Below are 20,800 nucleotides of genomic sequence, written 5' to 3' on the forward strand. Positions count from 1 at the left end.
AAGTCCCAAAAAGACCGTGAAGTATAAGCGCATGAGGCGCCCTGACCGCACTTCCCCTTGGTGGAGGCTGAGCAAGCTATTATAGCACAGTGAAGGACATGCCATTGTCCTGTTGGCTCATATTTCTATTGACGGTGCCCCCGCTGCGGGGAAGAAGAGGAAACCGTGCCTCATATCCTGCTCTGGGAAACCAAAAATTCTCGACCTGTATGGAAACATTTATGCACTACGCAAGACAGCGTAGAGGATTTAAGCCTCTCAAGCCCTCACTCAAATGGAGTTTAATGATGATGATAACGGAGCTTATGTCCTGGCACCCTGCTCTTCGTAGCACTCATTGGTTATTTTATCTTGCCACATTCTTTTAAAGATCGGAGGTGAAAGACATTCAGCATTGTTTCCTGCCATGAGTAGGTTGACCATGTTTCACTTCCGTATAGCAAAGTGCTTATCACAAAGGCCCGGTAGACTACGGCTTGTATTTTTAGTCAGCAATATGTTGTCCCACACTTTTTTTCTGCAACCGTGACATGGTGCCCATTGCTTTGGCTATCCTGTTGTTAATGTCTTTATCCAGTACAGCATTGTTGGATATGATGGCAAGATAGCAAAAGTGATCAACAATTTCTAGTAGTTGGCCATTAATGTTTACTTGAGGTGCAGTATTTGTGTTCTGAACTAATATCTTAGTCTTGCTTTGACTAATATTTAAGCCGAACTTCTGGCAAGCAGCAGATAATTTGTCAACGATTTGTCGTCGTGTCCCCGTTAACAACAATGTGCGCACATTAATAACCTCCCTTGAAACTGCCGGTAAAACTTACCAACTGAGGAGTTGGAAACATAATTTGCAATATGATCCATCCGACGTTGATAGCTTTATCATTTTATTAAATTAAGAAAACGACTTCCTCAAAATGTTTGAGACCAAAGTTATCACAAAGATAGAGAAATTTACAATAAAATATTTTTTTTTTAAACTAACAAGACAAGATAACACCTTCTGAACTGAGTGGTGAAATGATAGCGTCCTTTTTAATTTAAGATCATACGTTTATGGATTTTTTCTAAAGTTCGGTCCTGCCGAGACGTCGAGTTAATCTGGACGGCCCGAAAACCACGATGATGAGATTCAGTCTCTTCTTCTGAGGGTGAAGTTGGCCACGAAACAGTCACTTGCTCGTGTGACGTTTTATTGGTCATTGAGGATCGTTCCTCTCTTCCATTAGTGAGGAAATTGGAGGAAGAAGAGTCAATCCGAGAGGTTTTTCTGTTTCACTAAATGACATGATTGGAAATGCATTGGCGTAGCTAGGGTATTTGATGCCCTGTGCGGGAGCTCCTCATGATGCCCTCAAAAAACAACAGCAAAACGAAGACTCCCCACCCCCAGAAAATAAATATTGTTAATTCGCAAAAAAATAATCTAACAAAGACAAAAATTGCTTCCAATGAATTCTACGTGTTTAATTTGCTGGCGAAATAAATTTTTTCCCCGGAAATTCGTGTTTAATAAATGAAATTTCCAATTAAGTCAGTCGTAATTTAGTCATCGTTATATATAATATAGTTGCAAATAATTCTTGATCAACTTTTGTTTTTAAACAAACTTCTATGTGTATTTATTATTGTATACACAAACGTCACATATATGCGAATCAAGATCACCATATTGTGGACTGAGCTATTAAGGCGATATTTTGTTAACTCGAGCTCACCAGGTTTTTGTTTTGAAAAATTTGGTACTTCTGAAGAAACTTTGATTGATAAGTCGTTGAAGCCTCTATCGCTCCAGACGAAATTAAATTTTGTTAATGTCGCTAGGAGCACTGTCAGTGAGGTCCTCTAGAAATGGTAGCAGAGTATATCGACAAATAGAACTATATCGACTTCAGCTTCAGCAGCTTCAATTCTGCCCAGATTTAGAGGGACATCCTAGTGTTGAACTTTCATGAGAACAGCAAATATCAAAGTCTTAACCTCCGCAGTCCATTATTTCTGAGCCATACGAACGTATAGTTTTTCTAAAACAACCGCAGAGATTTCATAGGCATGCTTATTCTTAGTGTCGATGAAGCCCATGAAAGACTCGTCGTTAATCATTACCGTCAATGTTGGAAGCTAGGTCCAACTTTTAGATGCCATGTATACAATCGAAAATAATCGAAAAATAGATGGCTAGTTTTAATTGTTCTATGATCTATTTCCATGACCACCCATAATTACAATAAATTCTTATGTATTTTTGTAAGTTTGGTTCGAACCCAATGTTCCTTCAGGAGTGGAGTCCACTAGGATAGTAATATCACTAACTCCAACAAATGGCCTTCATTTTTGTTCTTCCAATTCTTCTTCAAATTGTTCGTGATGCCCAAGAGTGCCAGATTCTGCTTGAATTGCAAAACAAATGATGTCCAAGAGTCTCTTTATCTAGGGTTTCCATTTTTTCCTTCTTGTTTCGATAAATCTTGATCATCGCTGTGAATACCGCCCTTTACACATTTCCTCCCAGCTGTCTGAATGTTCTGCTGGTCTCTTCCTATTCAGTTCTTGGTGATAACCTCCATCTATCATTTATTTTCATGTTGATGTAGCCTAATACTTGATCTTGAGAATGCAGGGGAAGCTAAACAGTTGTTTTTTGTTGTTTTTTTTTGGGTGGGGGGATGGTAACAATTTCTGAAAACTTTTTTTTGCCGTTTAGCATTTTCCTTAGAAAAAAGTAACGTGGACGTCTAAAAGTGCGTTAATTAGAGATGTCAACAAACCTAGTAAACTCAGGCTAGTCTGTAGTTAATATTTAAGTTTAGAGAGAATAGAGGATATCAGCACAGTAGCTCAATAAATAAACGTTTACATGGACTAGTCTGAGTTTGTGCAGTTTTTACTGAGATAGTTTAAATTGTCCTTTGTTTGATGCCCCTTGTCACTTGATGCCCCGTGCAGCCCGCACATAGCTAGATACGCCACTGTGGAAATGTTAACAAAATGTGCCTACGTCCTTAGCATTTGCCGATGTTAAGGAAAGGTTCATCATCTCGAGCAATATTACACATTTATGAAAAATTTGCAAGGAATGAATTATGTTTATGTAGAAGCACACACAAATCCGTCTGCTGTGACTACAAGTTGAAATAATAATATTTTTAGTCGACTTATTAGCATCTATAGATCCAAGTAATTTTTTTTTATATATAGTGCTTTTTTTTTTGTGACGGTTCCGCAAGGTTGTCATTGCCGGAAGTGGTAATGTATGTAAACTCTCCACTACTTATAAAATGCTTCCAATGGCATGCGTCTCAAATAGTCTTTGACAACCATGCAGTCCAACTCCTGGCCTTCACGTGTGTCTCAGATATTGAGTCCGGCGAAACTGTTCTCACTAACAGGAGAAGGGGCAATTTAAAGGCGAGTTAACCCGTGACCTCCGTATGTCGAAGGCGCCGGTTAACCAGTATAAGCTTCGGACAGGGGCCCTATGCGTCGATTGGCGCGCGAGGGGCTTAACTGGCTTAAAAGTCTTTGTGTTTCTCAACATTTTACAATCTAAAAAAAATTTACTTTGGCCACTCAATCGGTCAGATAAGATGTTTGGGGCAGCGCCTTAAGGTCACTCAAAGTTGTCAAAGCTTCAGAAACTCGAATCTTTCTCCTGGCATCTACAACGCATTATTTTTATCATAATTGGAAGATTACAAGTCAATTATTATTAAATTAAGAAGGTCTGGGACATGTTGATACTAAACTGAGAGACTTTCGATGTGGTAATTTTTATTTTTAAAACTTGCATTTTGGAAAAGGGCATTTTCCCCACGTCGGTGTCACCCCTGGTGGGTGTTACCCGGTGAGGCCCGCACCCCCAGTGACGTCATTGCTCACACACACACCCTGCCGAAAAAAACTTTATTTCGTATTTATAGTACAGTGGGCGAGACTAGGCACGTTAACGTATGTATAGAAAAAAACTTTTCAGTATTAGAGAGTTATCCATTTGAACCACAACACCAAAGACAGATCTGGAGATTGTTTTTGTTTATATTTTGTCTACATCTGTATCTAGATACATAGATCTAGATCTATAAGTTAGATCTAATTATATAAACAAAGTTGTAACCATGGCAAAATTTATGGAAGTAGGTATGGAGTTTGAGTCATTTGATGCATTTCAAGCAGCAATGGAACAATATGAAGATAGCCACTTCGTGCAGTTTTCAAGAATAGACTCACGAACAGTGGAGAAGGCACAGGAAACTTCACTCACAAAAACTTTTAATCCTGAAATAAAATTTTCACAACTTCATTATGCTTGTACTTTTGGTCCAAAGAAAGCCATGTCCCGGTCAAGTGGTATAAGAAATGCAACGTAAGTTTAAAAATAGCTTTAAACTTGAACTTTAAAAAATACAACTTAAACAAGACTAGGCCTAGGGTCACTAGGAGACATGAGAGTAATGACTAATGATTTAGTAATGTCACTAATGTGAGTAAAGTTTAAAGTACCATCACTGTAGACCCTTGTTTTTGTATCACTTACCACACAGCCCATTGTATTTGTATCTAGATCAGATGCATCTTGAATTTGAATGATACTTTGATGGTAATAGTTAACCCTCTTAAGATGGAGCATTTTTGCTTGTCTTGTCACTGTCTTGTGCCAAAAAGACGGAGCACTATTTCCAGACTAAGCACTTCTCAACTTCTCTTACAAAAAAATTCCTAACAAATAAACTAATTACTTTACATACACAAAACTATATATTATTAAAGAGAAATGAATGAACTAATACAATCTTAAATGATATTTTATATAATATTAATATTTCTTAAAATAAGCCAAGCTAATTTGCTTAAATATAATTTATGCGCATAAATTTTCAAAACAGAACAGAATTAAAAAGGTAAGAGTTTTTAAAGAAGTTTTAGGCCTGAATAAACCCTACGTGTTTAGCGAAACAAGGCACATGAAGACCCTGCAGACACTTCTATCACATTATTTTACTTCTTTTCTCCCCAACCCCCCAGGTACCATGGAAACAAGACACCTTCATTTTTGCCTTAGTGACGGCCACCCATTTTTGACACAGGGGTCTTTTTTTTGAGCTGTTTGTTTGTCAGAAAGTTGGCATCATATAATAAAAATTATTAATCTCCCTGACAAACATTAGAACTAAATTGATAGTAATAAAATAGCATCAAAAACAGTCTATGGGGTGCTAACACCTTGGTGCTCAAAGAGGTCTTCTCTATCCAGCTCCTCACCCTTACCCCTAAACCCTGCTACCACGAAAAGACATCGTCAACACATACTAGATCTAGATTTAGTACTAGTGTAAACTTAGATCTAAAGCTTTCCTCAATAATGCCCTGATTTTTATTAGGGCTATCATAGTGAGTTTGCTTTCATCAATATCGCCGGCTGACATGTTAAAATTTTCACCTGTCACTAGCTAACTTCAAAAAACAAATTATTGTATAAAAACAGCGAAGGAAGCCGCCATTATAGTCTACTAATTTGTAAAAATAGTAAGAACTAATCCGATTGGCTGATACAAAACTGGCTAGCCAATCCTGTGGTTGGAAACAGCTTGGGTCAAAGGCTACTGAAAATGTTTTTTTTTTTTTAATTTATAAATATATAGTTTTATAGAGATTTCAAACTTATGTGTACTAACTTAAGCTGCTTAATAGGCATTAAAACACATCCAGTTCACTTTCTTTCCTGTCCATTTAAGTAACATAAAAGGGGTTGCATGCTGATGTTTACCTTTTTCTAAATTGTAACATAAAAATTTACCACACATCTGTAAAATAAAATTTACCACACATCTATAAAACATGGTTCAATATTGGTTTCTATTTATTTGTCAGAGAGAATAAAGAGAGAGATATAATACTTGGATGTGGATAGATTAATGAGTGTGAAATATATGTTTGTGGGGTGGATAAATGAATGAGTATGAAAAGGATGTCTGAGCTGTGTGTAGGATGAATGAATGTCGATTTGGATTGATTGTTACGTGTGGGGTGGTTAGATGAATGAATGTGGGTTTGGATTGATTGTTAAGGGTGTGGTGGTTTGATGTATGAATAAGGGAATCGATGGATGAGTGTGTAATTGTTGGATGTATCTTTAAAATAAAACTTTGTTTAGTGAAGTTATAAGATGTGTCGAGAGTGACATACACCTGCCAGTGTTAATCCACATGGTAACAGAGGGGAAATAAACTCAAGCTGAAAATTTTCTGAAGTTGGACCTCAGCAGAGGGCATTGAGCATGCCACGAACAGAGAATAAACAAGATGTTGACATAAAGTACTCTTTCTGACCATGGTCACATCCTTTCTTAGTTCAGCTCTACTGTATTTTTGAAAGTTAGTTAAATTTTAGGTGTTTCAATGTGATATTTTGGATATAAACATCTTAAAAAACACTGTCCTAATGAATGAGTAGACTTGCCTTTTATTAAGGATTCTTTATGTTTCTATTGTAGACATTTTCATGTAATATTATATCTATTAACTTTCCAAATTACTATCTTATCCTTTTGTACTTCCTAAAGATCTCGTAAAATAGATTGCCCGGTACGCCTGAGACTTGCTGCTACTCCAGATGGTCAACGCTTGGTCATAAAAGAAAGTAAACTAGACTGTCACAACCATGAAGTGACTGAGGTAATTGCTTTTTGTTTCCTTTTAAACTGACATTGAATACTTTAACCAGTAATAATAAGCTATTTTAAGTAATTAAAGGTTTTACTTTTATTGTTCAATTTAAAACAATATATTAGTTTTTTTAAAAATTAATTCTTTTTCAACTTCTTTTCAAACTGGATTAGGAGCAGTACCAGTCTCTGTCAAGGCAGAAGCAGTTGGATGAAGAAACTGAAAATGAAATCTACAATTTAATCAGTATGCACGAAGATAAAAGGCTGGCTCGAATGTTGATACGGAATAAGTTGACGAAAGAAACAGGAAGGACGATATCTGTGAAGGACATATTGAACATTGAGAAAAGAGTGTCTAAAAGACTTGGGAAAGAGTAAGATATTTAGGTCCTGCTGTCTAAAGCCTGAACTTAGTTCTAAAAAAATCCAGTCCACTTGAAAGTACCATGCATCTTTAAACATCCATATAAAATAAAAATCACAATTGATACTTTTGTTTGTCAGTAAAGGCTTTGTCATATTAAACTGGAAGACATGTTTTTTCAATTGATGGTATATCTTAGGTAAACATCATTTTCTGAGGCCAGATCTAGATCATTACTTTGATTCTGGCAAATTTTATGCAAGTTTTTTTTTTTTAGTTTAACCTTTCACCTTTCTAAAAACCTGTATCCTAAGGCTAGAGTTAGAGAGCTGAAGTTATATCTTATTAGTTAGATTTAACATGTATTAATTTTTTATTTTGCCATAGAAACATTTTCATTACACTTGTCAATATTGATATTGTTACGATTTTCTCTACCAGGCTTTCTGTAAACACTGCTCAACACAACATACCTAAGACACAAGACCTTGACAACAAGAGTTCTAAAATAGTGTTGTAATTTAATAACTAAATACATCAAAAACCAATACAACACAATAGGCTACACTAACTACAAATGCTTTCTTGTACTTAACAGAACTGCCTACTAAACACTATTAGTCTCTTTGGACTCGTACAGCTACATTCTCAAGGACTCACATTGTACTGCACCATTCTTACTGCTTTGCTGTCCTGACCTGCCTGTTTCTTACACACTCTCAGGTCTCTGAAAGCTTTCGATCACATGACCATAACACGGGTCATATCTGCATGTACTAGCAGTACTGTTCCTTCCTTGACCTGTGTGATTTGGCTGAGTCATGGGTGTCAGTAGGTCGCATGAACATTACCCCTATCGTTCCGCCACTAAAGTCACAGCAATGTGGTTGTACTTATGGATATCTACTTGTTGATATACAATTTGAACCCTGAGTTTTACTTCAACTGCCCCCTAACACCATCTCTAGGGAAGGAAGGGCTACACCTGCCTTTTGTTTCTTTTTACTAATGATATACTAATGATCATTTTTATTTTATTTTAAATTCAATCTTATTAATGATTTATCAATTGGCTAACTTTATTCTTTTTTTCAGTGATAGTAGTACTAAAGATAAAAAGGACAATGATGATCAAGATGAAGATTCTAAAGAACCAAATGATGAAAGTTCCAATGAAAAAGATGACACACACGAAGATTCTCAAGAAGAAGATGGTGAAAGCAACCAATCTGTAAGCTTCATATTTTTTAACAGGAACGCAAAAATAATTGAATAAAAAATATTTTTTCTTAATTTCATAGCTATGCTAACTCAATGCTCCCCATCAATTTTGCAAAACTTGCTAATAGTCTACCTACTTTCTACTAAAATGTCATTTTTTTTCTCTGTAAGTTCTATAACAGATGGTTTTGTCTAAATAATGTAATGTGCAGCTTCAGCTCGTTACATAGGGACCCTATTGTTTGGGACATGTTAGGCTTCTTTCATATTGATTCACACACATGTAATGCACAATTGTAAAACAAATTTCCTCACGGATAATAAAGATTATTTTTAATAGTTGTTGCATGTCAGAAGGCTAACTTGTATATTTTTATAGATACAGAACCACACAATCACATCACTACTCAATTGTATCAATTATCTAATATCAAGACTTTAGTATCAACTCCTTATTTGTTCTATCATACCTTCTGATATTCACCATTTTCTTGTGCTTCCTCCACTTACAAGTGTTCAGCTGCATATTTGTAAGATGTTATTAGCAAGTCTGTGATAATTTCATTTCATTGCTTAATTTGTAAAAAAAAACAACCAATAATTACTAATTATTCATTTCTTTCAAAATACCAATATTTCTGAGTGTTTTATTTTACAGTATCTATTTTAAATATTGTATATTGAATCATTTCAGAAAACAAACAAATTAGTGCCAAAAATATCACCATCTAGACCACAAAGGAATCGAAGAGAACCAAGGCGATTCCGGGATGCTATAGAAAATGGGGAAAAGATACTACACACATCCAAAAACAATGTTGTCAGCATTCTGTCTCCTGATGATATTGATGACGACGAGTCCCCCACCTTCACCCTAGCAGCAAGTAAGAAAACAAATGCTAAAGTTAAAGAAGAGGTAACCACGGTGGGTAGAAAAAGAAAATTCAGAGCCTCTTCAGAAGACCAGGAAGTCAATTCTAAATCTGATTTTGAGGAAAGAAAATTGGCAATAAAAGAGGAACTGCTTGAAATGGAAAAGAAAAAGATGAAAATTTTACAAGAAATTCTAAAAAAACTAGACAAGGTGATAGAGAATCAGAAAAAAAGCTGAAAGACTTATTAATTCTGTATATATGTGGATATTAATATTTTGGTTTACAAGGACGGCATGTTTTCAATGCATTTTCTTGAAATGTAAATACATTTATGTAAATTGTGCTGGCCTCTCTAGCTACATTTTCTCTAAGGTCTACAAGATTACTTCCTGGTTTGTTGAACAAACATTTTTGTTACTTCCATAACTGACTTTGATTATCTTGAATTAAATACAATGAAATATAAGAAGACTTAGTTCAATGCTTAACAAGAACTGTGGTTTAAGCCTTCTCTTTCATTGTGTTCAGAACACTCATATTCTTAACTGATAATTTACTTTTAAGCAAAGCCTTTTAAATTTCAATTTGAAAGATGCAATGTTATTGGTAAAGGCATTTTCCTTTTTTTTTAATTTCATACTAGAGTTCAATGTTAAGTTTTTGTTTTTACACAAAGTGTTGACTCAGTAACTGTATAACTGTGTGTATGAGGTGGCAGGCATGAATGGGTTTCCCATGTTCTTCAAATGGCAGCATTTCTGTGTTTTTGAATGAAGATTCATTCTTGTCAATATGATGAACAGATATTGGACATGCAATAGAACTATAAACAAATGCTGAATGTTCAGCAGAACTCAATGTATTTATTTAACATGTTTTTATCTTAATATGTAACAGGTTTTTATCTTAACATCAATACAACTTGATCATGTATTGAAACAAAAAAAAAAGTGTATTTTTTTCTGTAGTATGTTGGCAGTACAGCTATAAACCACTTTTAGGCAACTTACAAACTAACATAGGTTTTTGAATTAAAATAATACATATTTTCAAGACAACATGAAACTATAATGTAAAATAACAAGAGATACATTTAGCACAGACTTTTTTTTTTAAAGTGCCTAAGTTGACAGATTCTATGTTAGCATAGAAGTTATAGTGACAATTATATTGAATTATTTCAAAATTTAAATGTTTCTTTATAGAATCTAAAAGTGATTAGTGTAAACATTTATAAAATTACAGGTTAAAAAAAAACAACAGTATAAAACGAAATGGAAGCATGTTCTATGACAATAACCACTGGATTTTATTGCCCTTTTCTAGAATTACTTTCTGCTAATATTTTATTACTTCCAGGTGCTTTTTAAAACTTATCACAGGTTGATAGTAAAACAAGAAAAATTCATTTTATAGCTGTTTTGATTCATAAAGCAAGTTCAGGTAGAAGGAATTAAATTATTGAACCATTGCACTAATCAATATTAGTCCCAAAGTACTGTATTCCTCCACTTTGTCCAATTTCCATTATAAACTATAGTCAAGTTACTAACTAGCTATTGACTGACTTGGCAGTGTTCTAAAGGACCTAGCAACATCTTGTGTAAACAAACTAAAGATGACTTGTTCAGCACAGTTGTTTCTTAATGATGGAGGGATCTAAATACATTTACAAATTGAAAAAAAAAAAGATTCACTTCATAGAAAAAAAGTTAGCATATGTACAAAATATAAAATCTTAAACCATGACTTTAAAAATGTACAACAAATAAAAATTAAAATAATGGGTGCTATCCAACTTTAATTTTTGGTTAAAATCAATTAGCTGGTTATGAAGAAGTACTTTAACAGTGTTACTGATACAATGATTTATTGAGTCTTATTTAAAATAAATTTAATCATAGCATTTACGAACACAATTCAGTTTACAAAAGTCTCAGTAATTGCTTTTTATAGGTTGTATTGTGTGTGATCTGTAAGAAAGTTATTTTCATCCAGGTCATTTTAAACATTTGTTAGTTTCAAATACTTTTAAAAGATGCTACATTAAATTTTATTTTTATATCAAAGTTAAGTCCATTGTATAAATTTAACTTATGTAGTTTTATTTTAAAACAGGTTTAAAATTTTAAAGTGTTTTTTTTATGCCTATGTACACAAAATATAACAGTATAAAATCATGTTAGTAATAAATAATTGATTGAGGGACTAATATTATTACTTTTATATTATGAAGGATTCACAATGTCAACTTGTATATTATGAGTTATGGCATAATAGTTTACAATTATAACTAGTCAATGTACATATTCAACACAATTATTCCAACTTTAATCATAAAAAAAATATTACAATGGTAGCCAACACAAATGTGTCATACAACCAGCTTATTACAGATAATTAGTTGTAATTAGAGTATTGTTATTTACATAGAAGAATTTTGTTATAAATGGTAAGTCAAAAGTAAATATTAATTTTGACAATGCCAATAACAGTATTAATTTACATATATTTCCCATATCAACCCAAACTGAATCAGTTGGGTCTATATCCATGCTATGATTTGACTTTTCAACACATCATATTCACATTGTAAAGAAGACAAAATGGTAATAATAATTAGAACATCATCAGAACATGTAATTGAGATATTCGCTGCTAAGCTCCAATACAAAACAAAGCTATACATTGGACTCAAACGAGAAGCCAGACTTTTCTGATTTGTGAGTTCCTTTGGAAAATGTAGACAGCACAGACATTCTTGAAGCAAAAAGTGATCTTTGACTTTCAGCCTAATTAGATACAAATACAATTAAATGGAGTCAATAGTTTTAAAATGATAAACAGAAATGTTTTTATTCAGGTTAGAGAAACTGGGACAGACCACTGGAAATAGATTTACCCTCTTTGATGACTCCTGTTGAACAGTGACATTAATTATAAGTTGTATGTTCTACTCACCAGGAAGATTACCTAAAAATCAATAGACCACAAACTTTATTTTGTTTGTTTTACACCATTCAGATATTCCTTTGAGAACTGAAGGTTATTACATCCCAGACTACACATCCCACAGAGGGGTGAGTAGGTTTGAGTACAGGACCATTGAAATGCCAGTCCAGAGTGCATACCACACAATCAGACTGAAACCATCTAATAGTATATTTGACAATGTCTCAAAACTTAAACGTAAATTAGAAAAATTCAGCAATTGTAACAATAAAACAGTTTTTTTTTTAAACTTTTATATTGACTCAATTCTCTCTGTCTGTCTGGTAAAATGTTTTTACATGTTATTTCTCCCTCATCCTATCTTGGGTCAAGCTGAAATTTTGCACAATTATTTCTTTTGCATGAAAACATAAGAATCAATTGCAAAATTATATGTGCAATTAGGCATATAATGTTACACTCATCAGTATTGTTGCCATTGCAAGGGAAGCTATGGCAAACCACCTATATTATTTTCTCACCTAGACCCAAAGTTTAAAACAACAGACACAGGGTTGTTCTAATTTTTGCAAATCTAAATCCTTGCTTCAATGGATGTATGAGAAAACCTTTTTTTCCTATTGAAAGAAAAAGGGGAAAACAAACCTTCACTGATTCCATGGAGTCATCATAACCCAGATTTAAAACACCAGATTTTGAGTAGGGACTTTTCGCAGATCCATTTGATGCCTGGAAGTTAAGAAAAACCATAATATATATAAATTATTTATTTAATAATATATTAAAGAAAATTAAAAACCAAGTCACACACACACAAAACAATTAAAAGAACAGTTCAAATACATCTTTCATAATATAATAAATGTACAGAAAAAAAAAAAAAAATTCCAACTAAGAATTTAAAAAACATTTGTGCACAATTTCTTCTAAAACTTTATTTCCATATCACAAGGTCCTCAGTGCTAGCAAAGACTTTCCTTCAGGGAAAAGTATCATGAAAAAGAAGAAGAAGCAGACAGAGAAAGCGCTGGGAAGACCACATAAAAGAGGACAAGCCTGTCATTGAATTGGATTCTTATCAAGGCAAAAGATAGAGGAATGTAGAAAGACAACAACAACGGTTTAACAAACTAATGGATAGGTGAAGGTGATCTACTAAAAATCTCATAGGGAAAATGGTTTACCATATTAGATTGATTTGATGATTTAGTCATTTTGGAGGTTTGCAAGTTATGCATAGGATCAACCTGAAAGCCCTCAGCATATGTGATTAGTTCTCTGTGTTTTTTTAAAGCTGGACCCCAGTAAATGGATGGTAAACACAGCAGACACACTCTCTGAAATAATTAAACAAAATTTATATTTATGGTTGCAAAATAAATAAGTAGCCAACAAAATTTTTGTTATAAAGTATGGACACAAAAAAAAATAAGTTGTATCCCTCCATCTGTGATTTTTTTTTATTTTTATTTTACAAAGAATGGTGGAGCTAATAAAAATTCAAGGTAATTTTTCTTCTACTGCTATGAAAATGGGAAGGAAGCAAAAGTTAAATTTCATGTACTCATTCACTTATTGATACTGAACAACTGGGCTGAACAATTTTATTGAAACTAAATCAAAACTAAATGGAACTTGTTATCAATTCTTTACCTGCCAGATTGTCTTTCCTTCTTTCTCTCTACATATTTTGTAGATCATAACAATAGGTATGGCCAGGACAGATGTCAAAGTCATAAACCAGCCCATGGCATCAGCCCAGCCTGGATAAACATAGTCACCATAAGTTGAGCTTTTATAATCAATAAACATAAAGATGAAAATGAACTGAAACAAAAAAAAATAAATTTAAAAAACATTATTGGTTGAAGATGAACAAATATATATTACAGACATTACTTCAAAAAAGAAGATAATCATGTCCTACACATTTCATGTGTCAATCTAGTCATGCATGTCTGTTAAGTCAAAGTTTTGCTGGCTGATTCAAGTAGCCCATTTCATTCTCCAATGGTACTAGGGAAGAAGGAGCACTTGTACGAATTTGCTCTAGCAAAAGGAATAAGAAATGTGTCTCTATCTTTGTGTTTTTCTGAGTATTTCATTAGGTTTTGTTATTCTAATCAAATTGAAATATTTGTTCTTTTTTCTTTATGTTCTTCTGAGTAGAGGATGCATATTCTAATATTGGCATAACTAGAGTTAAATATCATTTCAGTTTTATGTTGTTTGATTTGTAAAAATTCCTTTTAATAAACCCTAATGTTTAAATGTTAAATAAGTCAAAAAGACCCCCCCCCCAAAAAAAAAAAATAATTTACAACTTATGATTAGGATCAAAATTGGGATTTTAAGGATGTTCACAGTTCACCCAGCTCTAATGGGTATTTGATTTTACTGGAGGAAAGTAAAGGCGGCTGGTCATTGAGCTGGCCACACAACGCCCTTGTTAACTGTCACCATAGAAACAGATGACGTCATCTGCCCTATAGATTGAAAGATCTGAAAAGGGTACTTTTAATAGGCATAGGTTTATCTAGAAGTTGTAAAAAATAATCCTTTTGATAACAGTTGGAATGTTGTTTTTTAACCCTGAAACATATTCACATGATAAAACAATTTATAAAAGTCAAATTAAAATACAAAGGGAAAAAGACAATATACTCACAGCAATGGTCAATGGGGTGACTACACACCAAACTATTTTCCAATATATGAATATAGTAGAGCCTGTCATTGTATGAAGATCTAAACAAAATCTTCTAACACCTAAAGACATAAAACAACAAAGACATGTTCATTCTTAATTAATTGAGACAAATAATATACTATATTTTTCTCTCCATAAAACTCTAAATGTTGTACAAAAAATTTATAACAACAATCATTGTGATAAGCAAACAGATATAGCATATGCTAAACTTTAACTCTGCATTAATTCTTAATTAATTTCTACATGTTAATTTTCCAATAAAAATATAAAACAAAACACTTTAATGAAGTGGATCCACTCCTAGCCTAAGAGATTTAATACTTCATCAGCTCACAGAATGACCCCGGCAGGATCATATCAGTCTTGAGCCATCTATGTATCAAGTAGCACATTTGCTTAATATGGTGCAGCAGATAATGATTGTAACCATGTATAACAAATCTAATGTCCTACATATTGGCAAGGTGACTGAGTGGTAAAGCGCTAGGCTTATGAATCCAGGGGTCTTGGGTTCAAATAAGATCAATAATTTCATAGAGTAATAGCACATATTATGATTGTTTACAAGTTAAGATATAATAACAGTTCTGGCCAAATGGCTTAACTACTGTTTTACTTATAAGACATAGACATATGTGGTAAACACTTTAAAAAAAACCAAAGGTTTTTATTTCAATTATTCTTGATGCAATCATCAGTGCATACCAGGGTAATAACAATAATTAAATTTAAAAAAACTACTTAAAAAAAACTTGCTTAACATTGAGTGAAATTGCATCAATTATTTTGAATTAATCATGGCAATTAGTTTTTATTGACTCAAAATTTAACCAAACACATGCGTTACCTAATAGGTTTGTTGTCTAAAAAGGATAAACCGTTTGGTTTACCTTTGGACCTTAACTAACCCGTGAGATCTAAGAGCAATATTAGAATTTGTAAATTCATTGAAAGTATTTTGTGATCTTATTTGAAATTTTGGTTGACCTTTATTTTGGATCGAACTTATTTAGTGCAACTCTCATGATCAGTTCACTTAGGTCCAATCATTTAGAGAACCAGGAAGGGATGTTGGGGGGGGGGGGGGGGGGGGAGAGAGAGGAATGGAGGTGGGTATCTGAGAGAAGTTTTAGGTGCATCCTTTTCAAAAACAATTTAAAAAAAAAAAAAGAAATCTATTCCAGTCTGAATCCAAGCTCAAGCCTCCACGACTTGTTTTGCTACTGAGCTATTAAGTACTTATAAAAATAGAAGGTTTTATTAATCTATTGTTAGTTTAAAATTTTTAGCTTGTTTGTTGGGGTGTGTCTGTATGTGATTATTGTCACAGGTCGCCTATGGCTGAATTAGTATTTTTTCCATGCAAAACAAAATTAATTAGTTACGATTAATTGATTAATTAATTGGTTTGTTTATTTATTGTTTCATGTGTTGCCATTGTCAATAAAAAATTGTGCAGTTTCAACTTGAACCAAGAATTGGAAGAGGGTGAAATATGCTGTAAAAATGTTTTGACCAGACAGACAGATGAAGTAAATTGATATGAGCTCGGTAAAAATGATGTAACCATCAATGTGTATAATACAAGGAGAATAATAAAACTAATTAAACTACGTAAATAGCTTTTCTTTATGAATTCATTATGTTATAGAAATAATTAAAGTGAAAAATAAAAAAAAAAACTTACCATAGATATAGGTGATAGATATCACCTCAAAGAAAGCAATAATGATCAGAGTTAGCCCCCCAACATAGTTGTCCATTAACTGCAGCATATACATGCCTCCCTAAAAGAAATGTAAAAAAGTAAAATCATGTCTCTATTATAATACTACTTATAGTCATCCTATTCTACAACTAATGACTTCATTTTTTAGTTACATTTCAAACTATAAGTAAAAAAACAAAAAACTTTGGCCAGTATGTATTACTTTTTCCAATTCTAATGACTAGTATTGATAATAATAGTGCTATTCAGTATAATGATTACAGTAAAACTCAAGTACATGAGATGATATTAAGAACAAAGAGATAATGTATTTCTATAATTATTTATGTACTCTACAAATTTAAAAAAAGAATGAAATTGAAAATAAAAGATGTGAGATATACTTACAGGTGATGTTAATGGAAGCCCCATAATAAATAATACAATGCAAATAATCAGGATCACAAAAACTTTCTTAGGTCGAAGTCGTGGGAACTGATCGATCAGTCCAGTCATTATTGTTTCCAACATTGCAAACTGTGGATTAAGAAAGTTCATTTAATAGTTCATGTGGTACGCACATTGGATTGTTGAGCTAAGATGGCCAGTATCACACGTTCATTTGGATAAGAACATCTGAAACTTATAAATGCGAAAAATGTCATTTGAAATATATTGCACACTATTCTTAAGAAAGGACTGGCTCCATTGCCTCAGGTGAATTATTATTAATAATGAATTTAAAGTTTGTCTCTTATTTAGACCTGGCAGTGAACATTATAGTCAGTGGAGGATGAGTTTATCATCATAGTTTTTGGTCAGTCATGCAAGGCAAGTGTGTGACCAATACAAAGTAACTTACAGCAAGCAGGATGACTTAAAACACTAAACAATAAAAACTGACAGTAAATGGGCTAGTTTTGATTAACCAGTTTGTTGCTAGTGTAATGTACTGAAAAAACTTGGATGTTATGTTATTGGACTAGTTGAATGAATGAGCTGAAGAAAGCTGCAGAGGTTAGCTAGTAGTCAGGAGAGAGAGAGAGTTAAAAAGAAATGCATTGTAATCCTATACATGGACTAATAAAGGAATAAAGTTAGCAGTGCATACTTATACAAAAACATCTTCACAAGGTGTGGTATCAAGCAATATTCTAAGTTATGCAATCATAATGGCCTTAACTCTGAATCCGAATATTAAAGATGAGTGCAGTGTTTTCCATGACAATGCAAACCCAGTAGCAACCTGCATATTTTCCAGCACAAAGCCATTGTCTATTTAAGTTTTGTTTTTTTTCTTCTGCATCTGTCTTCAATAAAGGCTTTTCTTTGGGCCTCAAATGTGTGCCCCGCAGCTTTTGAGAGAGCTCTCCAACTGTCTCTTTCAGAGGCCATCTGCTGCCAGCTATGTGATAGAGGCAACCTTTAAAGGTATCACTTTGTTAAATACCAAGGAAGTTACTTTTACTGTGCCATTTATATTGGATAAGGTGGAAGGCCTAGGTGTTGATAACTGGGATCTGAGAAAAAAAATGTCTGCTTTCTTTATTCACAGGAATATTAACTTTGTCTTTTCATTTTTGTCTTAAATTGCTTATACAAAGCACATCATGTTATAGCATGCTATGTATGCTCTGGTCCAATCTCTTTTGTGGACATATATGGGGGGAGGTGGTATGGTATCTGGCAGAAGGTTTCTGTGTGGACTTTAGGCACTCAGTAAACACAACTCAGCTCCTTTGATAAGTAGCAGAGCAGTTTATGCCACTCAGATACCCATCAAACAAATGTATAAATTAGCAATAAAACAGAATTTCAGAATGACGAGAGTGAGAGTGCACTTGTGAAATTGTCCAAAAATGCAACATTAACGTTAGGAAAAATTATTTTTTTTATCTACATAGAAAGATAAATCATTCTATAACAAACCTGGGAATCTAATCCTAACGTAAGTAGCATCACAAAGAAAAGTAGAGCCCATAATGTTGGAGGAGGTAGATTTGAAATGGCTTCAGGATAAACAACAAAGGCCAGTCCAGCTCCTAAAACAAAAAAAAGGATGTTAATATAAATTCCCATCTGACAATGTATATCTTTAGAAACTCTGCAACTAGCCAGCACAGAAAGCAACAATTTACTAAAAGTTGTTTACTTGAAAATTAGTGTGTGTTTAAACAGCACAAAATCATTTAATTGTCAGCTCAAGTTATTTTTCTAATTCACTGACAAGTTGTTATTTAAAAAATAAGCCATGTTTTGATACATTTAATACTAAGTACATTGACATTTTCATAAGAAAATAGATAATAGTACCATCTGCTGCCACATCTTGAACCCCAACATCCAACTGGCCAGCCATATAGCCCAAGTAAGAGAAGATAACAAATCCACCTAGCAGACAAGTCAGGGAGTCCCCAACAGCGACTAATATTGCATCTCTGTGGAAACAATTTATTGAACTAGTGTTGAAATATTTCACTTAGAAAAATGCTTGATAATTTTGGTTAGGATGAAAATATACTTTTCAGTTTATTTTGAAAGTAAAGTAAAAAAAAAGGACTATTCTAACAAACCTTTGAATATTGTTATGGAATCTGTTGTAGCTTGACAACGTGATCAATCCTCCTCCGGCAATGCCCATGGAGAAAAATATTTGATTAGCAGCATCTTTCCACACCTGGTTAAAACAAGAGAAAAAAAGAAATAGTGGGAGTTGCATAGAAAGGAAAATTAACCTTAAACAAGAATGTATAAGTATATTATAGATATTATAGTAATATGTATACATCATTCAGATAATCTTTTTTTTATAATGTCTCTACAACCAATCATACAGGAAGTACATAAACATATAAAACTTTCTTGTAACAATGTGAACTACTGTACTTTTTCTGGAATCTTTGAAATCTGATACAAGCCTGAAATAAATTTAGTTTCTTATATTTCTTCCCCCCCTACAAAATACATGGACTAATATCTGTTCTTTCCTGGCTAGTCCATTCCTATCTCTTTCTCCTTGTTGTTGTCACAGCCAGATTCTAATTTCCTTTCATAAAATGATATTACTGGTATAGTCTAATGTGATAAATTAAAATTTAGCCATCAGTAAAATTAAAATTGTTTGATAATTAACAAACCAATTATTGACTATTCCTTAATTATTTTATTTGCACTAAAAGACACATTGTAGATTGCACATGGCCCAAGATGTAAAAGATAATATGCCTTACAGAATCATACATGAATATTATTGTGTTTTAAGTGGGTAAGTACCAAAGTAGTTCAGAGAAGAAAAAAAAAAGTATTACTTACATTAGCATCTCCAAGTCTGCTAAAATTAGGTGTAATGAAAAAATATATTCCTTCTGATGCATTCTCTAGTGTGGCTCCTCTAATTAGTAGTATGAACAAAACAACATAAGGGAACAAGGCTGTAAAGTAGACAACCTGAAAGTACAGTAAGCGTACATAACTTTTAACCATAAAGTCCTTAACTCTTAACCATAGATGTTGATAACAACTCTTAACCATAGATGTCTTTAATTTTTAACCACAGAAGTGCATAACTCCTAGCTATAGACTCTGGTCAAAGATGTTTGTTTTTTTTAAACAAATCAAATTGTGCATAATAAGTCATCCATGAATAACTAGGGCTATACATTTAATAGGTTATAATTTGTAATTCATAAAATATGAATGTCCATTGACATTCAAGCCTTCCTTTTTAACAACAAATGTATAATCCTAAATTGTATAAGTGATAATTAACCAAAAACTATGCCTGTAATTCATGGCTCTAACTGAATGAAAATATTAGTTCACACACAATACACACATAATATAGTTTTGTATCCAGCCTGCTGTAAGCATATTCTCACAATGAAAGTAAACAGTAAGTGTAAGAAAACTGCTGTAATTTTTTTACAAATTCCCTTAAAGAATAATTAAATTTAATTACCTTCCCTGTACTTTTAATGCCCTTGATGAGACAAAAGAAACAGATGACCCAAGCCAACAGTAAACACAACACCAAGTCCCATTTGGGTGTTCCGAAATTTTGAATGCCATCACTAAAAGCTAGCATATTCCTGGCAGGAGAAAAGTCATGTTGACAGTTCATAAAAATGAATAACATTTTGGTTTAAATATAGTTTCCTATCTTCCTTCCTACTACCAAGTTCAAGGATTCAGTTCTATAAATAAAGTTAATACTTAAGACATTTAAAAATCAAAATCTATAAGATTAATAGGCTGATGACAATGTTGAATTTTAGCATTTCATTCAAAAAAAGGAAATCATACT

The 20,800-nt window shown here is 33.1% G+C and overlaps 2 protein-coding genes and 1 non-coding gene across 5 annotated transcripts in view; 2 read left to right on the forward strand and 1 right to left on the reverse strand.

The window, feature by feature from the left end:
• Positions 1-1,042: 1,042 nt before the first annotated feature.
• Positions 1,043-1,266, forward strand: LOC129926103 (small nucleolar RNA U3). Its single transcript, XR_008777794.1, has one exon. It is a non-coding gene; the product is annotated as a small nucleolar RNA U3 (small nucleolar RNA).
• A 2,720-nt stretch (positions 1,267-3,986) lies between these two features.
• Positions 3,987-11,193, forward strand: LOC106053006 (uncharacterized protein DDB_G0286299-like). Its single transcript, XM_056027833.1, has 5 exons — positions 3,987-4,363; positions 6,560-6,671; positions 6,836-7,038; positions 8,124-8,259; positions 8,944-11,193. The coding sequence occupies exons 1-5, from the start codon at positions 4,116-4,118 to the stop codon at positions 9,358-9,360; spliced, it is 1,116 nt and encodes a 371-aa protein (XP_055883808.1). The 5' UTR covers positions 3,987-4,115; the 3' UTR covers positions 9,361-11,193.
• The window catches only part of LOC106052972 (sodium- and chloride-dependent glycine transporter 2-like), a 36,328-nt gene continuing 25,489 nt past the window's right edge, over positions 9,962-20,800 (reverse strand). For 2 of the 3 annotated variants that reach the window (XM_056027832.1, XM_056027831.1), the window contains exons 8-19: positions 20,456-20,585; positions 19,810-19,944; positions 19,071-19,174; positions 18,811-18,935; positions 18,427-18,539; positions 16,906-17,034; positions 16,477-16,576; positions 14,745-14,845; positions 13,730-13,903; positions 13,261-13,413; positions 12,722-12,805; positions 9,962-11,916 (exon numbers count right to left, since the gene is read on the reverse strand). In XM_056027832.1, the coding sequence (XP_055883807.1) occupies positions 11,806-11,916; positions 12,722-12,805; positions 13,261-13,413; positions 13,730-13,903; positions 14,745-14,845; positions 16,477-16,576; positions 16,906-17,034; positions 18,427-18,539; positions 18,811-18,935; positions 19,071-19,174; positions 19,810-19,944; positions 20,456-20,585 (1,459 nt within the window). In that variant the 3' untranslated portion in view covers positions 9,962-11,805. Of the gene's footprint in view, positions 11,917-12,721; positions 12,806-13,260; positions 13,414-13,729; positions 13,904-14,744; positions 14,846-16,476; positions 16,577-16,905; positions 17,035-18,426; positions 18,540-18,810; positions 18,936-19,070; positions 19,175-19,809; positions 19,945-20,455; positions 20,586-20,800 lie in introns of those variants that run through there. The other variant, XR_001215161.2, reaches the window with a different exon arrangement.

The sequence above is a fragment of the Biomphalaria glabrata genome, chromosome 4 (genome assembly GCF_947242115.1).
Source record: "Biomphalaria glabrata chromosome 4, xgBioGlab47.1, whole genome shotgun sequence".
In the NCBI taxonomy this organism is placed as follows: Eukaryota; Metazoa; Mollusca; class Gastropoda; family Planorbidae; genus Biomphalaria; species Biomphalaria glabrata.

Bases quoted from the DNA above. Each gene is read 5' to 3' on its own strand.
- LOC106053006 (XM_056027833.1), top strand. From the start codon at position 4,116: ATGGCAAAATTTATGGAAGTAGGTATGGAGTTTGAGTCATTTGATGCA. The intron at 7,039-8,123 runs GTAAGATATTTA...TCTTTTTTTCAG, and splicing joins TCTAAAAGACTTGGGAAAGA to TGATAGTAGTACTAAAGATA. The intron at 8,260-8,943 runs GTAAGCTTCATA...GAATCATTTCAG, and splicing joins ATGGTGAAAGCAACCAATCT to AAAACAAACAAATTAGTGCC.